This window comes from Aplidium turbinatum, chromosome 2 (genome assembly GCF_918807975.1).
Source record: "Aplidium turbinatum chromosome 2, kaAplTurb1.1, whole genome shotgun sequence".
NCBI classification, from domain to species: Eukaryota; Metazoa; Chordata; class Ascidiacea; order Aplousobranchia; family Polyclinidae; genus Aplidium; species Aplidium turbinatum.
In genome coordinates, this window is record NC_137473.1 from 7,431,227 (window position 1) to 7,448,448 (window position 17,222).

General features: G+C 35.6%; 1 protein-coding gene across 1 annotated transcript; it reads right to left on the reverse strand.

Moving 5' to 3' along the window:
• Nucleotides 1-255: 255 nt before the first annotated feature.
• On the reverse strand, nucleotides 256-12,351 carry LOC145788282 (tyrosine-protein kinase fyna-like). The gene is made up of 12 exons (XM_082600064.1): nucleotides 12,192-12,351; nucleotides 11,555-11,651; nucleotides 10,397-10,495; nucleotides 9,274-9,383; nucleotides 8,415-8,567; nucleotides 7,701-7,853; nucleotides 6,964-7,097; nucleotides 3,572-3,694; nucleotides 3,083-3,233; nucleotides 2,045-2,176; nucleotides 1,011-1,174; nucleotides 256-324 (listed from the first exon to the last, which is right to left on the reverse strand). Exons 1-12 carry the CDS (start codon nucleotides 12,349-12,351, stop codon nucleotides 256-258), a joined length of 1,545 nt encoding a protein of 514 aa, XP_082456190.1.
• Nucleotides 12,352-17,222: the final 4,871 nt, after the last annotated feature.

Below are 17,222 nucleotides of genomic sequence, written 5' to 3' on the forward strand. Positions count from 1 at the left end.
ACTAGTCTTGTCTGGACGGCGTAATGAGACTTGAATCAGAATTTTGCTGCTGATATTGTTCAAATTAAAAAGGAATTTAAGCCTGCAGCATATTCTTTCGATTTCGTGCAGGAGTTTCTTAGATTTTACGAGGAGGTCTTCCATCATATCTCTGCCCAAGAAACTTTGTTCTCTTGAAAAATGTGGGTATCTTTTCAATCAAACACTTTCAAGTTGTAGTCACTTTAAGTCAAAAACAAGCAAAGTAGGCTACTTCTAAAAGGCTCCTTCTCCTGTTTCTTGATAATTAGTTTCTGTTGCAATGAAGTAATCTTCCAAGAATACCTGTGAAATGTTTCAGACACAATTAACTCTTTTATCATTAAAATTTTGTATGGTTCACTGTGAGCTAATGTATCCCTTCGTATGATGTGAAGAAACGTTTTGGTAAACAATTTGAAAGCTAAAAGAAACAAATTAAAATGAACCAAAATTGTTCTTTTTTGACAGCGATAGCTCAGTGGGAATTCCGTACGATATTGTGAGCTAACAAACCGCAAGGTTATGCAAATGCAATGCTAGTTTAATATTCGAAATGTATGATTAAACAATGCATTTTAAGGACAACTTAGTGCATTGAATAATTACAGGCGACAACACCTTAACATGAAGTGGAAACTTTACTCCATTAGGCTGCGTGATCGGGCCTTTATCTGTGGTTTACCATTTCTACAAGAATGCAAAATTTACCATACTGAAGAAGAAAATGTCAATTTTGTAAAATTCCCTAATACCCTCCATACTTTCCATACCCCTAAAAATCATGTTATGCATCTCCTTGTACTCCATGGAACCAAATGTTAAGAATTTATAACTTCTCAGATGATATACTGAACTTACACGACTAGGCATATAAAAAGCTGTAATAAAGATTTCGAAGTAGTTTCACATCCTAAAGAAAATAGACGAAATTAACCTATGTTTATTCTGACATTTCTAAGAACTTTGCTCTCATACAAATATAGACTCACCTTTATATACTCAAACGTCGGACGTTGCTTTTCATTCTTATACCAGCACTGTAGCATGAGCTCATAAAGGGAATCTGGGCAAGCGGGCTGAGGAGGACGAGTGGGGGGTCTGGGCATCCTGTATCCCGCTTCGATCCTTTCAAGAACTTCACGATTCATCATGCCTGAAATTAATATTAACTTTCTTTCTATAATGTTAACAGATTCCGGCAATGTGCGTTCCCTTTAAATTTAGTTAAAGTTACAAACTTTTATGTCCTTTGTTTTACTTTCTAACTTTTTATTTCGTATGAGATAGACTTTTAATAGTTACATGACCAATTAGTTTCTTTCAATACAAACTATGCCACAACAACATTACATTATCATAGTAAACCGAATTGTGATAGTACATATTTGATGTCAGGTTGGCCTAGCAGTAACAGCTACTTGCTTCATGTACAGCTCACTTTCATTTATTAACAGCTGAGTGCTAACCACTACACAATGCTATGTAGATTTGTAAATGGATGTTGAACAACATCAACAATGACATGGAATAATAATTATAATAATAACCATAAGATTTGTGGGACTACTATGCAGCATATAGATTTGTAGTAAGATAGTCTAATTTGTATTAGCTTACGTTTATTTTATGTTATGTTGTCCGCTCACCATCTCGTCTCATGACCACACTCCCGCATAATTATGACAGATTGCTACCACCTTTTGTGTTTGTTCGTCAGTTGTTGCTTGTACGCAGGTCAGTGCAGTTTTATTGAATTTCAGTCATTTATTATTAACATTTCACGAATAATTGTTTTGTTTAGATGAATTAAGATATTTTCCTGAAGAGGGCAGAAAGTTTTGCCGAAAACGTTCGAAATTATGTATCTATTTCATTTCTGTATTAATTTTGAATTATGCAATTCAATGTTATTAAGTTGTTATCGATTGTCTGTCTATGGTTTTTAAAAAGTACCTCTCTACCAAAGCTATAATAGTCTAAAAAGACTCTAAATAAAAGATGTAATCGTAATAGTAATCTTTACCCGGATAAGGTGTTCGTCCCTTTGTGACAACTTCCGTTAGAAGAATCCCAAAACTCCACACGTCTGATTTGATTGTAAATTGTCCATATATCGCAGCTTCAGGAGCAGTCCACTTGATAGGAAATTTAGAACCTAAATAAATGAATTGTACTAATTTTTTTAGTTTGTTATTTGCGGCTAGAACCATGCAAAATTTTGTTTATATTAGGTTTATCTTCTTGCGTTTGAGGCCACCTCAGATCACGTTGTTAGATCCAGGCGCAGCAGCCAATGGATTGTGTGTTCATCGAGCGTTTTGAGGTCCACATATCTGTCCTGGGGTCGATATACAGGACAATGGTAGATAATGTGGTGTGCAGTCTGAGAATCTAAGCCACACGCACAAGGTGATGAATCGACGAGGCCCCATTGGAACATGTTGCTTTTGAAACGGCCCACCGCAGTCCGCAGGCGATTGAGCTTCAGGTTTATGACTATTGACTACACACAGTGCCGGGTTAACCATTAGGCAAAATAGGCACGTGCCTACAGGCCAGTCAAAAATGCAGGCCATTCTAAAATCAGTAGAAATTTAGTCATGTTTTCAAAATAATTATTTTCTAAACTAATAAGTATTTAGGACAGGACCTGTCTTCCGACTTCCCATCAGAATTTCGTCAGTTTATGTGCTGGTATAAAGACTATAAAGAGCAAAGACGCGATGACACAACTGCAACCAGAAGTGCCCAGAAGATGTTTAAAATGCTGCACACTACTGGTGTTTATAATGCCTTTCCGAACACTGAAGTAGCACTTAGAATGTACTTGTCTGTAATGGTTACGAATTGCTCGGGGGAACGCTCGTTTTCAAAACTGAAACGAATTAAAGACGTTTGTCAATTGATTCAACGTCTCCAAACGTTGAATCAATGCAAAAAAAGACTGATTTGCTACCTGGGTATTTTCAGAGTATGCAACCCAGAAATGCTTTAACAGGAAAAGTGATAAAAAAAAATTATTATGTCTTACTCAACCTTTCCGCATATGACAGTGCTTTACCTTGTTGTGGGTTGTATACGGTTTCAATCACTCTAGCCAATCCAAAATCTGCAACTTTACAAACTTGGTCCGCCCTGACAAGAATATTTGCTGCTCTCAAATCTCTGTGAATGTATTTATGAAGCTCAAGATAAGCCATTCCAGATGCAACCTAAACAGATGAATGCAATTAAAACAAATTTTTAGGCTACAAAGCTTAGGATACTGTTTTCTTGCCTATATAACACAGCCCCTGTAAGCCAACTGCGTGCATTGTTGCAACTATAGAGAAGTACACTTAGTATAATTCCTATGTAATATACAACATAAACATGTACATGAAACATCTACTAATCCGATTAACAACGTATTTTGTGGGACTATAGCCGAGTTTGTTCATTGGCAGCGGTAGGTTAACCTATCATGTAAAGCTCGCAGGTTGTTACAATAGGCACAAGCTTCAAAATTAAAGATTCGTGATGACGATTTTCGTAAACAATTAAGGTTCACCTGAGCTGCTATGTCAATGTGGTCAACAAGTTGTGTATTTTTTCCTTCTCCATCTTTAAGGTATTCTAATAAGCTTCCATGGCACATGTATTCTGTCACAATATAAATGGGGTCTTCAGAAACCTAAAAGATTGTAAAGCAAGCATGAAAGTTATTGCTCTAAGAGCCTTTCAAAAATTGAGTTAACCCTTATTAGCACAGGGATTTTAGGTAACTTAATCGGCACAGATGTTGACAAATTGTCAACATGGCATTTCCTTGTGTTTTTCGATACAAATGCGCTGGTCTCAAAGTGAAGTTGCTAATTTAGATGATTTGATGTTGATAAAACCTTAACAAAACAACCATTAATTCTAATTGGAAGGTCTGTTTCCTACCCAGGACATAGTTTTAGCTTACTAGCTTTCAGATAAAATGCAAAGAAATCTTAACAAGCGAAGTTTTGCGACGTACATTTTAAACACAAAATCGAAGAAACGTGCACTACAACAAATTGTTCAGCATTCTAAGCAATATTGGTTCTTCTGAAGTTTTCTGTGTCGTGTGCAAACCCGGTGGCTACAAGTGACACATGCAGATCGAGTATGCTTTGCGCATCTCTAGCATCCTCCCCGTTTGATACTTTGAACTGTAACGATTGAAAGTGCTTGAAGTAGCAACATCGATGAACAACAACTTTTCGGCAAGTAGTTTAGTTTCTCCGCCGATTTTCTTTTGTTGACATGCGATTGAGCAAGCTGAAAGCTAAGTTGTTTGAGAAAATCTTTTTTTTTTTGTTATTTTCCCATTACCTCTCATTATGAGAAATGCGTTGTAACTGGCAACATTTATCAAATTGTAATTTGTAACCATTGGCCAACGATTTGTTTTCCTCAAGCAACTGAATTCTTTACAGTTTTCATCAAGAGTGTCAACTCCACCTTTATGCTTGTTATAATCTATGATAACTGTAGGTTTTCTGTGAGTGTCAGTGATGGAAACAGAAGTGTGTGAAGAAGACATCATGAGAACATTCCTGTTTCGTTTTGGTAATTAAGACAATAGCAGAATCTTGTTCAAATGGTCATACAGCGCTTCAATAGCCTTCCACCTCTCTTCTCCTTGCTAATTTGAGCTGAGATGGAACTTCACGGCGATTAACTATTACTGTTCCTACCAATGTAAGCTTTTGAAGCAAAAGATTACAAACCAGACCATGAGATGTAAAATATCTGTCAACGTATATATCCCGATCACTACCAAAGTAAACAAAACACAGGTTCATCACTATATCATTGGAAAGATTTCTGTGAGGAGCCGAGTCGGGTTCTCTTCTGGAATAAAGAATACCATTTAGAGCAAAACCTGATGTGGCATCACACAGCCAAAAGAACTTTACACCATATTTCCTTGGTGTCGATGGCATGCATGTTCTTTCAGGAATTTTGCCTCGATATCCGACCAATTGTTCATCCACAGTCAATGCTTTCTTAGGGATGGTGACGTTGCGCAGACTACTGTTGAAAGCTTCCCATACCTCTCGAATAGTAGCTAACCTGTCGTTTCTTTGTCTTTCTGGTCGATTGCAATAGTTATCAAAACGCATGCATCGTAGCAAACATTTGAACCGATTTAGTTCCATAGCCACTCTATAAAATGGCCTACTATCAAAAGGATCCCACAATCGACTAAATCGATGAAATTATCACTGTCCAATCCAGCACGTATCATAATTGCAAGACCTGCCTCAACTTCTTTTTGATTGTGAAGATTTCGTGTACAGAATTATGCAACAGCTTACATTCGTGTCTTACGTCCCTTGCTTTTCTCTTTGTCTCACATACTATCTAAGTATAATTTCAGGTCGATAAAATAATTTGAAGGCATCCACTTCAAGTTCAGGAGCAGCATCAATCCGAGGCTGTTGCGTCAATATACTTCTTCTTCTGAGCCTGCCCGAAAAAGGATTTGCATAATAGATTGCATTGCCAGCTGTTATTCATACTTCATCTTCATCTTCTGAGGAACCATCATTAGATTCTTGATCTGCATCACTACCAGTCTCGCCATCTTCACTTTCTTCCTCAAAGACAATCTATACCGGACAGTTCTTCCTCTTCCAAAGGCAGTTCATCAGCATCTGGTATGAGCTCACACTCACTACTATTTGTAGCCTCAGCATTACAGTCGCTATCAACATCAGAAGTTATTTGCAGTTGTCTTAGGGCCTCTTGAAATGAAAATCTTCTCTGTCTGTCTATCAGTAAATTTGCACCTTATTGTAATTAATCGAAACAATTTTTGAATTTCAAATAGTTACCATAGTATTTTATGTAAGAGCTAATACACACGTAAGATCTTGAAAGAGCTAGTTAGAGCTAAGGCAAACGTTTCCGACACAACTGCTTAGACAGTATTTTTCTGAGTTATATCAACAGGCAGTCTAACTCTTCCTAGTGACTAGGAGGAGTTAGACTATACTAGACTAGGACCTAGTCAGACAGCGATTCACTAAATACACCTGTAACTTTTCTGTAAGTCGCCGGTTATCACTTTGTGATATAGCTAGATACTGCATAGTGGCTTTAAATTCCAAACTCCTATTGTTTCTGATTGTTGACATTTTGTCAACAGATGTGCCGATTAAGTTAAAACGCAAATAACTCATTGTGGAAGCAATTTTACGTTTTGAAATCGCTACAGCAGTAAGCTACTCAAAAGTTCTCCTTCGTCACTGGATGTTGCTGAGCTAGTGCATAAGGGGCGAGAGCAATCTCACACAAAAAAGTCGATGTTGACAAAATGTCAACGCATGTGCTGATAAGGGTTAAACAACGAAACAACTGCAGGTCAATTAGTTGACTTTAGTAGAATGTCACAGAGGTAATTTACAACAAAGTTTTCTGCAGTTTTTACATTAAGGTATCGTACGTCCGATACCGAAAGTATTAAGATATTACTATGCAGTCAAAGTGAAACTTGATTTTAATCGAAGACAGTCAAAGTGTCAAATAGTCAGCTACTTTTCTTGTACGTGTTCAAACCTGCAACTTTTTAGTTTATCAAGTAAATTTGTGAATGACAGACTTAATCGACTAAACAGCAGAAAGGATAAAAATTGAATATATTCAAATATATCTCAATTTTTTCGTTTTAAATTTACAAAAAAAGCAAGCGTTTCTTCTATGAGTTAATTGGGGAAAACTCCTAATCAGTAAGCATATTCGATATCGTGACCTGTATGTAAGAATCTATACTCACCCACAACTCAATAATAATGCCTTCGGTGCTTGAAGTAATGCTATAGCTGCAAGCGTCTACTTTTGAAACAACCCTTGATTAAGTGACAAAAACGCATTGAAGTTTCATGTTCATAAATTGCAGATGACACTGATGTCTACACTATTTCTTACCACTGCATATAAGTGAATAAGTTTTTCGTGTTTAAGTTTTTTCATTATCTCTGCTTCAGCGAGGAAGGCTTCTGGCGACATAGTTCCTGTTTTGAGAGTTTTAATCGCCACTTCTGTATTTTGGTTCCATAAACCTGAATGCAGATTAAATTAAATAATATTACAGGAAATGTAATGGAAAGAGAATATAATAAAAGTTATCCTTATTGTACGAGGCCTATTACCCTTGCGAAAGTAGGATAAGTACTTTCTTTTTCAATGTCGCTTTATGTGTTAGAATTTTTTCATATCAAGTTGACATAACTAAGCAACATTTCACATTATAAAAACGAAAATAAAATATCGAACGTTTTCGGCTATGCATATAGCCCTTATCAAGTCTTTAGATGAAACATATTATATAAGAAATGCTAAAGACACATACATACAGTATAGCAATTAAATATTGTCTAAAAATCTAATCTGAACATTTGAAAAACTGCCAAACTTGCTCACACACGTCTGTAACATTAGTTGGAGAGATTCAAACTCAAAATGCATTTTTTAAAACATTAAATCTTAATCAACCAACAACTTTATGGTTAGGTTAATACAAATGTCGTTTTAAACACTGGCTGTAAAGATATTGCTTTAGATTTTATGTTGGTGACTAAATTATCATTACTGAGAAAATTCTCAAATCTCAATCGGAGTGAGTAAATTCTCAAACACTTCATTTCACACCTATCGTTATGTACCTTTCCAAACTTCTCCAAACATCCCAGAACCTAGTTTCTTTTGCAAGGTAAGCTGACTTCGATCAATTTCAAAAACATCTTTTCCCATCGTTATCATTTCAGGCGTTTTTGGCGCAGGTTGTTCCAGCTTGCAACATAAGCCGTCTTGTTCCACTACAAAACATACGATCAAGTAATCAGATCATTTAGTAAAATCAGGATGAGAGAAGTATCAGAAATCAATATATTCCTGCATTTTTCTATAATTTTAAAGCTAATGTTTATTGTACAACCACATTTCATGGCGAAATATGAATATGAAAAAATACAATCCACATCGTACAGACGATAATATGAACATGCAAAGTAATTAAGAAATACTTAAAATTATTCCAATGTTTTTTTTCATACTTTGTAACTTCTTTAGGTTTACAGTAAACAACCACGTTTTAAAATGCTAATACACCTACAGCTTATTGCTACATTATTGTTTCATTTTATTAAGGTACAAATGTACCCAAAAGTATTTTATAAAGCATTGGAAAAAAATAAAAGTATTTTGTTCTGATAATAAATAATAACAAACCTAAATAAAAATTTCACACTTAGTTTTGAGTTTAAACTTTGCAAATGTGTTTTCAAGAATAATTTTTTGTATCTTTATTCGAGGTCCGTGAAGAGTAGCAAACAATTTGAAAAAAAAAATCAATTTGTTTCAACATTTAAAGTACAAACTTTTGTAATGTGTCACGAGCTCGAACAAATCTTGAAACTGCGCTCTGGCTGTGATGTAATAACCGTCATCATTCTCGCACTTTTTGATGCGGTAATGCTTCACATTTTTTCCTTTTATTGGGTCATCGTGAGTAACTGACAAAGAATAGACACCTAAACAAAGCAATGATGTAATGGTCTATTTTGTGTAATTCATTTTCAAGTCAAAAATTTCATTTTTTTTTTGGACAACAGATAAAGAAAGTATTTTTTCAATTGCAATGCAAAACTGAATGCACACAAAGTTGAATCGAAATGAATAAATTTTGAAAATGAAGATTTTAAATAAATTGTTAAATAAATAAAATAAAAACTTGAAATCAGATAAAAAAGGTTTTTAAAAACAGTTTTCGAAATCAAAATTTGCAGTGTATGTCATTGATCAATTTCCCTCCATAAGTTTCTTATGCACTATCTACAGTAAATTAGCAAAACAACAAAGTGGTCTATCAAAGGCCATATGCATTTGCATAGTCCTTCAAACAAATACAAAATATATGGATTTGCTACTCTGTGTTATCTCGAGACATAACTTATGCTGGTTGTTGAAAAACTAGCGTCCACTTCTACCCAGGTGTAATTAATTGGGTGGATGTAATTGCTGAAGAAAAGGTGCCAACAGAAAGGAACTGGCCACTCTACAATCGTCACACTTTGGAGGGCTAAGTATAAAAAGAGCCTTTTCTTATGATTTCTCGATGCTGGGTATAAAATATGAAAGCCACCTTTAACTCAGTAAGCGGCTGTAGCATCTAAATATGGGACCTTGACCGTGTTTGGTGTTATAGCCAACACGAAATAAATGAAAGACATGACTCACCAACCCCAGGCGAACTTTCACTTTCACGAACTAAAAAGGTGCCTTGTGGGACGTTATGCCTGCCTAGTCTTCTCTCGCATTCTATTCTTGGCATTTTTCCATAATACCAACTGTAAACAATCAATCGCATGTTTATTTATGAAAACAAGAACAACACATGTTTAGTAAAACAAAAATAGCCACAATGTCAAAGTTTTATTGTTGATGCATAGACAACAAAAAAACAATATGATTTTTCGTTCAAGTTGCTTCTCGGAAATAATTAGAGCTGAAAACTATTGAACAAATTAATCTAATCAGTTACAAGTAGGCCTACAACCCAATGAAAAAGGAAAAATACCAGAAAGATAATGATTTTATTTGAATTTGGAAAAGTCAAGTATTATAAAAATAAAATTTGAAAACATCACTGCTCTTTTATAAGAAGTCTAAATTTAACACAACAATAATTAAAATGCATACAAAAAAAACGAAAAAAAAACAAAGTTATACTCTCCCAGATTCTGTGGAGCACATAGGTTGCTCCATCTCGCTAGGTTGCCTAGAATTTTTTTTGTTTTTTCAATTGTTAATCGGGTGATGGCACTGCAATACAGTCCACTCCCAACATCTCAGTTGGATAAGCTTCCAACTTTGTCAAAGAAGCAACAGCGAGATCAACTGGAGCTGCTTCAACTCTTGGGGTGTACGCTTGAACAACACCCTTCAAAGATGGCTGTCTATTCAATATCACTTGGTGCATAGATTGATTTTACAGGCAACAGCAGGTTAACAGCAAGAAGAGAAAACTACATTTCATCAATTTCAGTTGATGCTCAGGTGTTTTTCATCCGAATTAATACGAAATTCGTTATTTTTTGCAATTTTTGCTACTTGAACCGTGGTATTAAAATCAGGAAGCACCACAATAGTTTGGAATTTTTTGTCCCAATGTTTTCCTATATTGGAAACGTTATTGCTTAGACTTGAGTCATTGAATCAAAGTCTTTTAAAGTAGGCTAAACAAAACTTCTACGATTTACTATTTGAAGTTTTCTCAGTCCCGGGACAACAACTAACCAGTTAATTATACTCAGATCGAATAAAAACACACACACTTTATTGTGAGTTGGATTTTACTTACTCTTGTGATTCTAAACCTCCCATTGGTCCCACGTAGTTACTTGGTACATATCCCTCCTGCTTGGTAACAGCTGACCGTGCATGCCACCAGTCTCCTATGCTGCAAAAATATTTGACGATTAATTAAAAAAATTGATTGGAATCAAGAAAGACTAAAACAACATTTTTGACAAAGTTTTATGATTTAATGAAACTATGGCAAAGTGGTCTTTCTAGAATCGATACTTGGTCTAATACTTTCCATTAATGCCGACAAGTTGCCCACAGTGTGAATTTTATGGTCAAGTTTTGTAAAATAGTGGTTTTAAGTGGTTCAAAGTGCTCAAATTGCAAGCAGTGAGCTTTGCGCAATGCACAGCAAGGTGCCTCCAGTAAAGTGCTCAATCGGCATAAGCCAAGAGTGTCCCGTGTAAACAACTATTTACAGTACATATCATTGTTTTCAAATATTTGTAAGCAAGATAATGCATTTAATTGAAAAACGCATTCACAGTGTAAAATCAAATATTTTGTCAATGGTTTGAGCGATAAGATTGATGCAGTTGCGGCAAACTCGATATCATGTGTGGGGCCAGACTATGCGTGAGGAATTGGCCACAAACTCAAAATCGAACATGTGTTTTGGCAAGGCACTTAGTGACGTTTTTGAAGGTGGATGCAACAATTCCTAGCCTTGCAACCCACTTGAGTATCAACTGCAGACGATATAAGACATACCGACAGAATTTTCAAGCTAGATTTTATGGAAGCTACGGTTTTTAGCAGCCGCTTCTAAATAACAAATACATTTTTACTTATTTGCGATTGATACAGTCGTTGAAGAATAGTTTTTATTGCTTTTAGGCTAATTGAACACTTGAGTTAAAGAACTAATTAAGATAAAAATACGACTTGCGAGATAAAGCTAGTTAAAGTTGCTTCAACGTTGTTTAAGATTTTATTATGATGCAAACACCAGCGTGTGTATAACGAAATTAAGTCGTTTTTTAAATCACATTTTGAGCGAGGACAGGCATTGACCAGTAGGCTACCACCACATACAACACACTTTTTATGATAATTCAGTAGTTTTATAGTACAACTCAGGTCTTCAATAGTATATCACATGTATAGTTATTGTCGATACCAATCTCAAAAAGAAAAACTCAACTAAACTTACAAGTTGAGAATAATGAGTTCCTCTCCCTTTGAGAAAGAAAGATCATCTTGATTCCTGGCTTGATAATTATACATTGCGACATATCTCGGATAACTCACTGGGAAGAAAAGAAGCCTTCATTAACTGAAGCACTTTTGGTATAGCTGCATGTCATAATTTTCGTAATCGTAACTTACGATTACTGAAAATAACTTACGATTACTGATTATAACTGATGATTACTGATTCTGACCGTAAAATCACTGATTCAACGCATACCAAAATTGGATAGTAGTCACACCAGAACGGTTGGTGGAAAGACAAATAGTTGCTTGCTCATGTTTGTACGACAATAAACGATGAAAGTTTGTTCTGTATAAATCTACTTATAATTATGCTGCTGTTTATTCATTGTTGCTTTTTATAGTATAAAGACAACCACTACAAGGAAAAATGAACGGCAAACGCAATAGGGGCAGACCACCAAGAATTTGGACTAATGATATTAAAGACTGGTCTGCGGGCTTAATTATCTCACAATAGAGAAACTTGGCGCCTCATTGCTTCCAACCTTCGACGAAAGGAAGGAACTTAATGATGATGATGATGATAGTAGGCTATAATAATATAAACTGAATCTACAGTAGTTTAAGCCCACCTCCATTGATTGAAGAGCACGTGCTTAGGGTCTTTCTGGCTGACTGCTTTGGAGTTGGAATTATATTGTTAAAGGTAATGGTCTCTGGAGTTCTTGGTTTATTTTCAGGGCATTTAGTTTTCCTGCCACAAGATATACAACCAAGCCACTTTCGAGGCATATCTAACGCTCAATAGTGCTCTATAAGTAGCCTGATGCTTATAATGCTACTGTTCTTATCAGCAACACGTAGCCTAATTTCTGCAGATGCAAAATTATTGTTCAGATGTCAACTGAAAGTTGTTTTAAGTCAAGAGATTTTAAGCTGTGTTTTTATAGGCTATAAGCCTAGCTACTTTTGAAAAATAAATATACATCCTTGTAGCCAGCCTGCTTAGATTTATTTTGTTTACCTCACTTTTATACTACCAAGTCACTTTACTTTATTCTTTATCCTCACTTTATACTACAAAGTCAGTATATAAATTGTTATATTTTCGTAACACTCTCAACGGTATGTAATGCATTAGTTTTTACAAGGACCGCTTTAAACACAAACTTTTTCACGATTATTAACCTTTGTCATTTTCTTTTCAAATTTAATTGAGTGGATCATTTCTGTCTCTGTCTGTTCATCATTCATCAATCATGAGTTGAATTGCCATAAAAGTCATACGTCACAGAAAGCAATTATATCGGACCTATTGCAACGAAGTTCCTGTTTTTAACTAGTTGGCAAATTAATTTTCATGATACATTTTTTATGGAAGTAAGTTCGCACAAAACCGGATTCACCATCTATTTTTTGCACCAGCAGCCAAAAACTGCAGTCTTCAGAAAGAACTTTAGTCCAAAATTTTGCAAAAGATTTTCTAGCTTCAAAAGCATGTTAATTTTCTTAATAACTTGTGAGTTTCATTTCTATTTTCAAATCTTTTCACAAAAAAGGAACACTTGTTTTATCAACTATGCGGTCTTGAAAGAATGAGGTATTACAAGTAGGCTACTTCTAAAACTACAAGAAAATGCAGTAATTCTTTTTGTCGTTAGTTGTAGTACAAATTGCTCATATAGTGTATGTTTCTGTGAATTGGGTAACCAGAACATCACCTTTCAACATGCGGTGCTATTTTCTACTTTGCTGACCTGTAACAAAGTATTGCATTGTCAAAACACACGAGTTATTTTGTGTAGTTACAACCTCTTATACGTGATGAGCCTTGTCTGCGCAAGTGCTGCCAAGCCATAATCATGGTGACCAAAAATAGACACGAAAAGCGTGGACATTGCGGCCGCACTAGCAACATGCATATCCTTATACACTTTACTTTTCAAGCAACTGTTTTACGCATGTTGCAAACTTGATAAGGTTTTTGCCACCTTTCTCCATTCATTGTCGTGTTCGAACAGGCCTAGAGCACGTTGAAGGTGGTGCTTTTTTTTTTTTTTTATCTATGACCCGTTTAGACAAAAATAAAATGCAATAGTGTAATAATTGTTTTTATATCACTCACTGTTTTGTTTCTATACTTCACCTTAGGCTTCAACTGTTTATTATATTTCATACGTTTTGGGACAAAAAACACGTCAAGATAATTGGGGTTCTTTTTTGGTCCTATATAAGCTCTTATTTCGTTTGAATCATGAATAATATTTTCAGGAAATGTGTCAATATTTATAATGGTGTGAAAAGTCTTTAATATTTGATTGCTGGAATTTTTATCCTCAAATTAAGAGAGCTTTTTAGAGAACTCAATCTTGATAGATTTGCATTCTTGTAAAAACTTTAAATTACAGGTGCAGGCCCGGTCACTTAGATTGAAAGAATAAGTGTTGTCCTCTGGTTAAAACATCGTTGTTTGTGAATTATCCCACCTATTATAAGTGCCGCACAATGGAGACAGTCTTTAAATTTTTTTCCTCAAGACCACACCGTGAGAGCCGAACCACCATTGCTTGCTTTTGCGGTTTCATCGTGTACGAAGTTTTGGGCTTAACGTTATTCAACAATCTTCTTCGATTGCTTTATAGCTACAGTTGTAGCAAGATCAGTTTCCCAAGTTGATAGTTGCGGACAACCGCGTATAGGTAGCCGAATTGAATTCGTCCATCTAAGCTAGTAAGACGAGCGGCACTTTTGTTGGCTCATTTTGCTGTCGATTGCGTAGTGGAGTGGTAAGAACTTCTTCAGGAAGCCTGTTTCGAGTGCACGCGGCATGTAACTCCCAAGAATATCGTGTAAGAGGTCTTCAATGAAATGGAAAGAATTTTCACAAGAATAATTTCAATAACTATCTAGTCTAATAAAAAGATATGTGATTGAATGTTAAACTATTATTGTATTTATAAATCGTTTAGAAACAACTAAAGCATTTCAAATGGAACTGGCTTGCCAGTATCATGTTTTAAAATAATGTATTTATTAAGTTATAACATAATAACAAAACAAATACAAAATACAAACCGCTACAGCAAGATAGCATCAGCTACGTTTTTAGCGAATTTAACTTTGCAAGCTGACTCGAGTGGCAATAACAATCAATCAGACAATTCGTGCAGACGAAAATGATGAAGTGAAAAACGGAATGGCAGATGTGCATTTCCTGAATGAATTTGTTTTTTCAATTGGAGAAACAGTCGACTGAAATTTATTGCTTCGATGCATGGCCTGATGCCGATATACGTTCAGGGCCGTTGAGAAAAGAACTTGGGCCCGGTACAAATAAAAGGATCTACCCAAACAAGAGAGTTTTTAAGAAAACAATATAAGTCAAATGAAAAAATTCTGGGTCCTTAAAATGATTCCCTTCAAAAGTGTCCACTAAATCCCTTACCAACGCTATTGCATGCGTTGCTCTCATTATTTTACAATACAAACAGTTCCATTAGGACCCTGAATACGCTTCATTTATAGTCATGCATCCCTTTTCTTTATGCTGAGTGCTAAGCCAAAACGAAACATACTATAGCAAACAATAATATTTTATTTTTGAAAACACTTTTACCGTCCTTTGTATTAACAGACCGAACATTGAACCCACATACTTATTCTATAATACCAGGTTTCCTCTATTAAGTTACTGAGACAGAGTTTGGTAAATAAAGATCAGGTACTGCACCACCAATAATTGGTGGACCACAATTACTGTGATCTAAAGTTTGCTTTTTCAGTAGCCTAACGTTCACTTGGCAATAAGCCTAAAAGCCTAAAGAAATCTTCTACAATCAGCTTTAAACTAAGACACCTACCAGGTGTGTTTAAAGGCATAATAACAACACGCATGCACCTTACAACACCTTTCACAATAAATCTTTAATATTAAATGAAAAATATTGATGTAAAACAGATGTAGGTTTGTTGCTTGCAACCATGCTAACTTTTCAGAAGTTCAAAACTTGGATGTGTAATCGTTTAAACCAGAGGTCACCAAACTACGGCCCGCAGCCGGAATTGGCCCGCCACGTGCTGCGGAAATAACAGCTGCACTACAACTGTTAAGGAAAAAAGTTACCAAAATTTTTGTAAAGGATTGACGTTGCTGTTGAGCTACGCGCCACCTGCCAAATAGGCCAAATTTGGAATTTGCTTCTGGCCCGCAGCTGTTAATCTCGCAGCAATCCGGCCCTCAGACAAAAAAGTTTGATGACCCCTGGTTTAAACAAACGAAGATTGTTTCATGTGTGGTGACATCTCGTGTCACTCATTTGTGTAGCCTGCTTGTGATTATGACGTATATCCGGACAATGACGCTGCCACAATACTTCATTCGAAGAGTTTCTTTCCTGCCGTTTCGAATTCGATATGAGTCACCAGATGAAATCATTGCAAGCGAACGTTTTAGTTTTTCTGCTCCTACACTTTTTTCTGAAGCTGAAACTCTTACGTGTGTTGGGAACGTTAAGACAATTTTAAAATCAAAATTTTCCATAAAAATTAATCTCATTATTATGATTTTTCATTCAAGTGATATTTTCACTGTCATGTTGTAATCAGTGTATTATAAGAATATTTTTTTCATTTACACCTTGGGTTCATCCAGTCTCTTTGGCAGCTTAATCAAGGAAGTTTCACATATCTTTTTTTAGGCTTTACATTACTGAAACTGATTCGACCACCGAAATCGACATAGTTTTTGCTTGTTGTTGAAATGTTATGTTTTGCAAATTGTTCCATCCACTAAATACGTTGTTCGAGCGCACATCCCGAGAATCAACCAGGGTTGTTTGACCACAACGTTTCTTTGTATGAAACGCCAGGCACTTATCTTTCCTTGTAGGCACGTTTCCTCGTATGAAACTAAGCTTTAGGGGTAGGCAAAGTAAAGGTGGTCCCTTATTTGAATCTAAGCGTCAGGAGATGAGACGATAAGGTTCCCTAAGCCTTTGGCACTAACGAGAGTAAGGTATAGTTATTTACTTTCTCTCGTCCACCGTTTCTTCAGAAACTAAACCCGCTCTGAACTATTCCACCGAACTAGGATTGCATGATTGGAAAGCAAGCGAATTCGAACTGCGCCATCCCACCGCCTCTCGTGGTGGACACAAGTTAAAATAAAGAAGTTAGAAATGTAAAAAGGTTGGTAAAATTTTTATTGGTGCCGGCAATATGACTGGTATGTTGATGATAAAATTAATCAATCGTTAGCACAGGCTGTCTGAAGAATCTGAAGCAATAAGTATACTTTCGGAAATAATACAACATTCTGAAAACATCATGTGAACATTTCATATCCTAAAAGTAAGAATATACGAGCAGCTATGTTTCAGCAACAAAAAAGAAAAGTCAATTATTTCAGAAACATATTATTAAAACAGCTCATGTCTTCAATAAAGTCCAATTTATAATCGGAGTCATTATTGAATTATTCACAGTAAAAACGACAAACTTTATTCTTAACGAAACTGTACAATAAAACTTAATATAAAGGCCCTAATGAGTGTCCTTGTAGTGAAACATAGTCCACTCTCACAAAACTCCAACAGTCAAATTAATTGCATGAATGGCTTTTTTTTATAGAAGCCGGAGCGGGATTCCATTATTTGCATGATTTC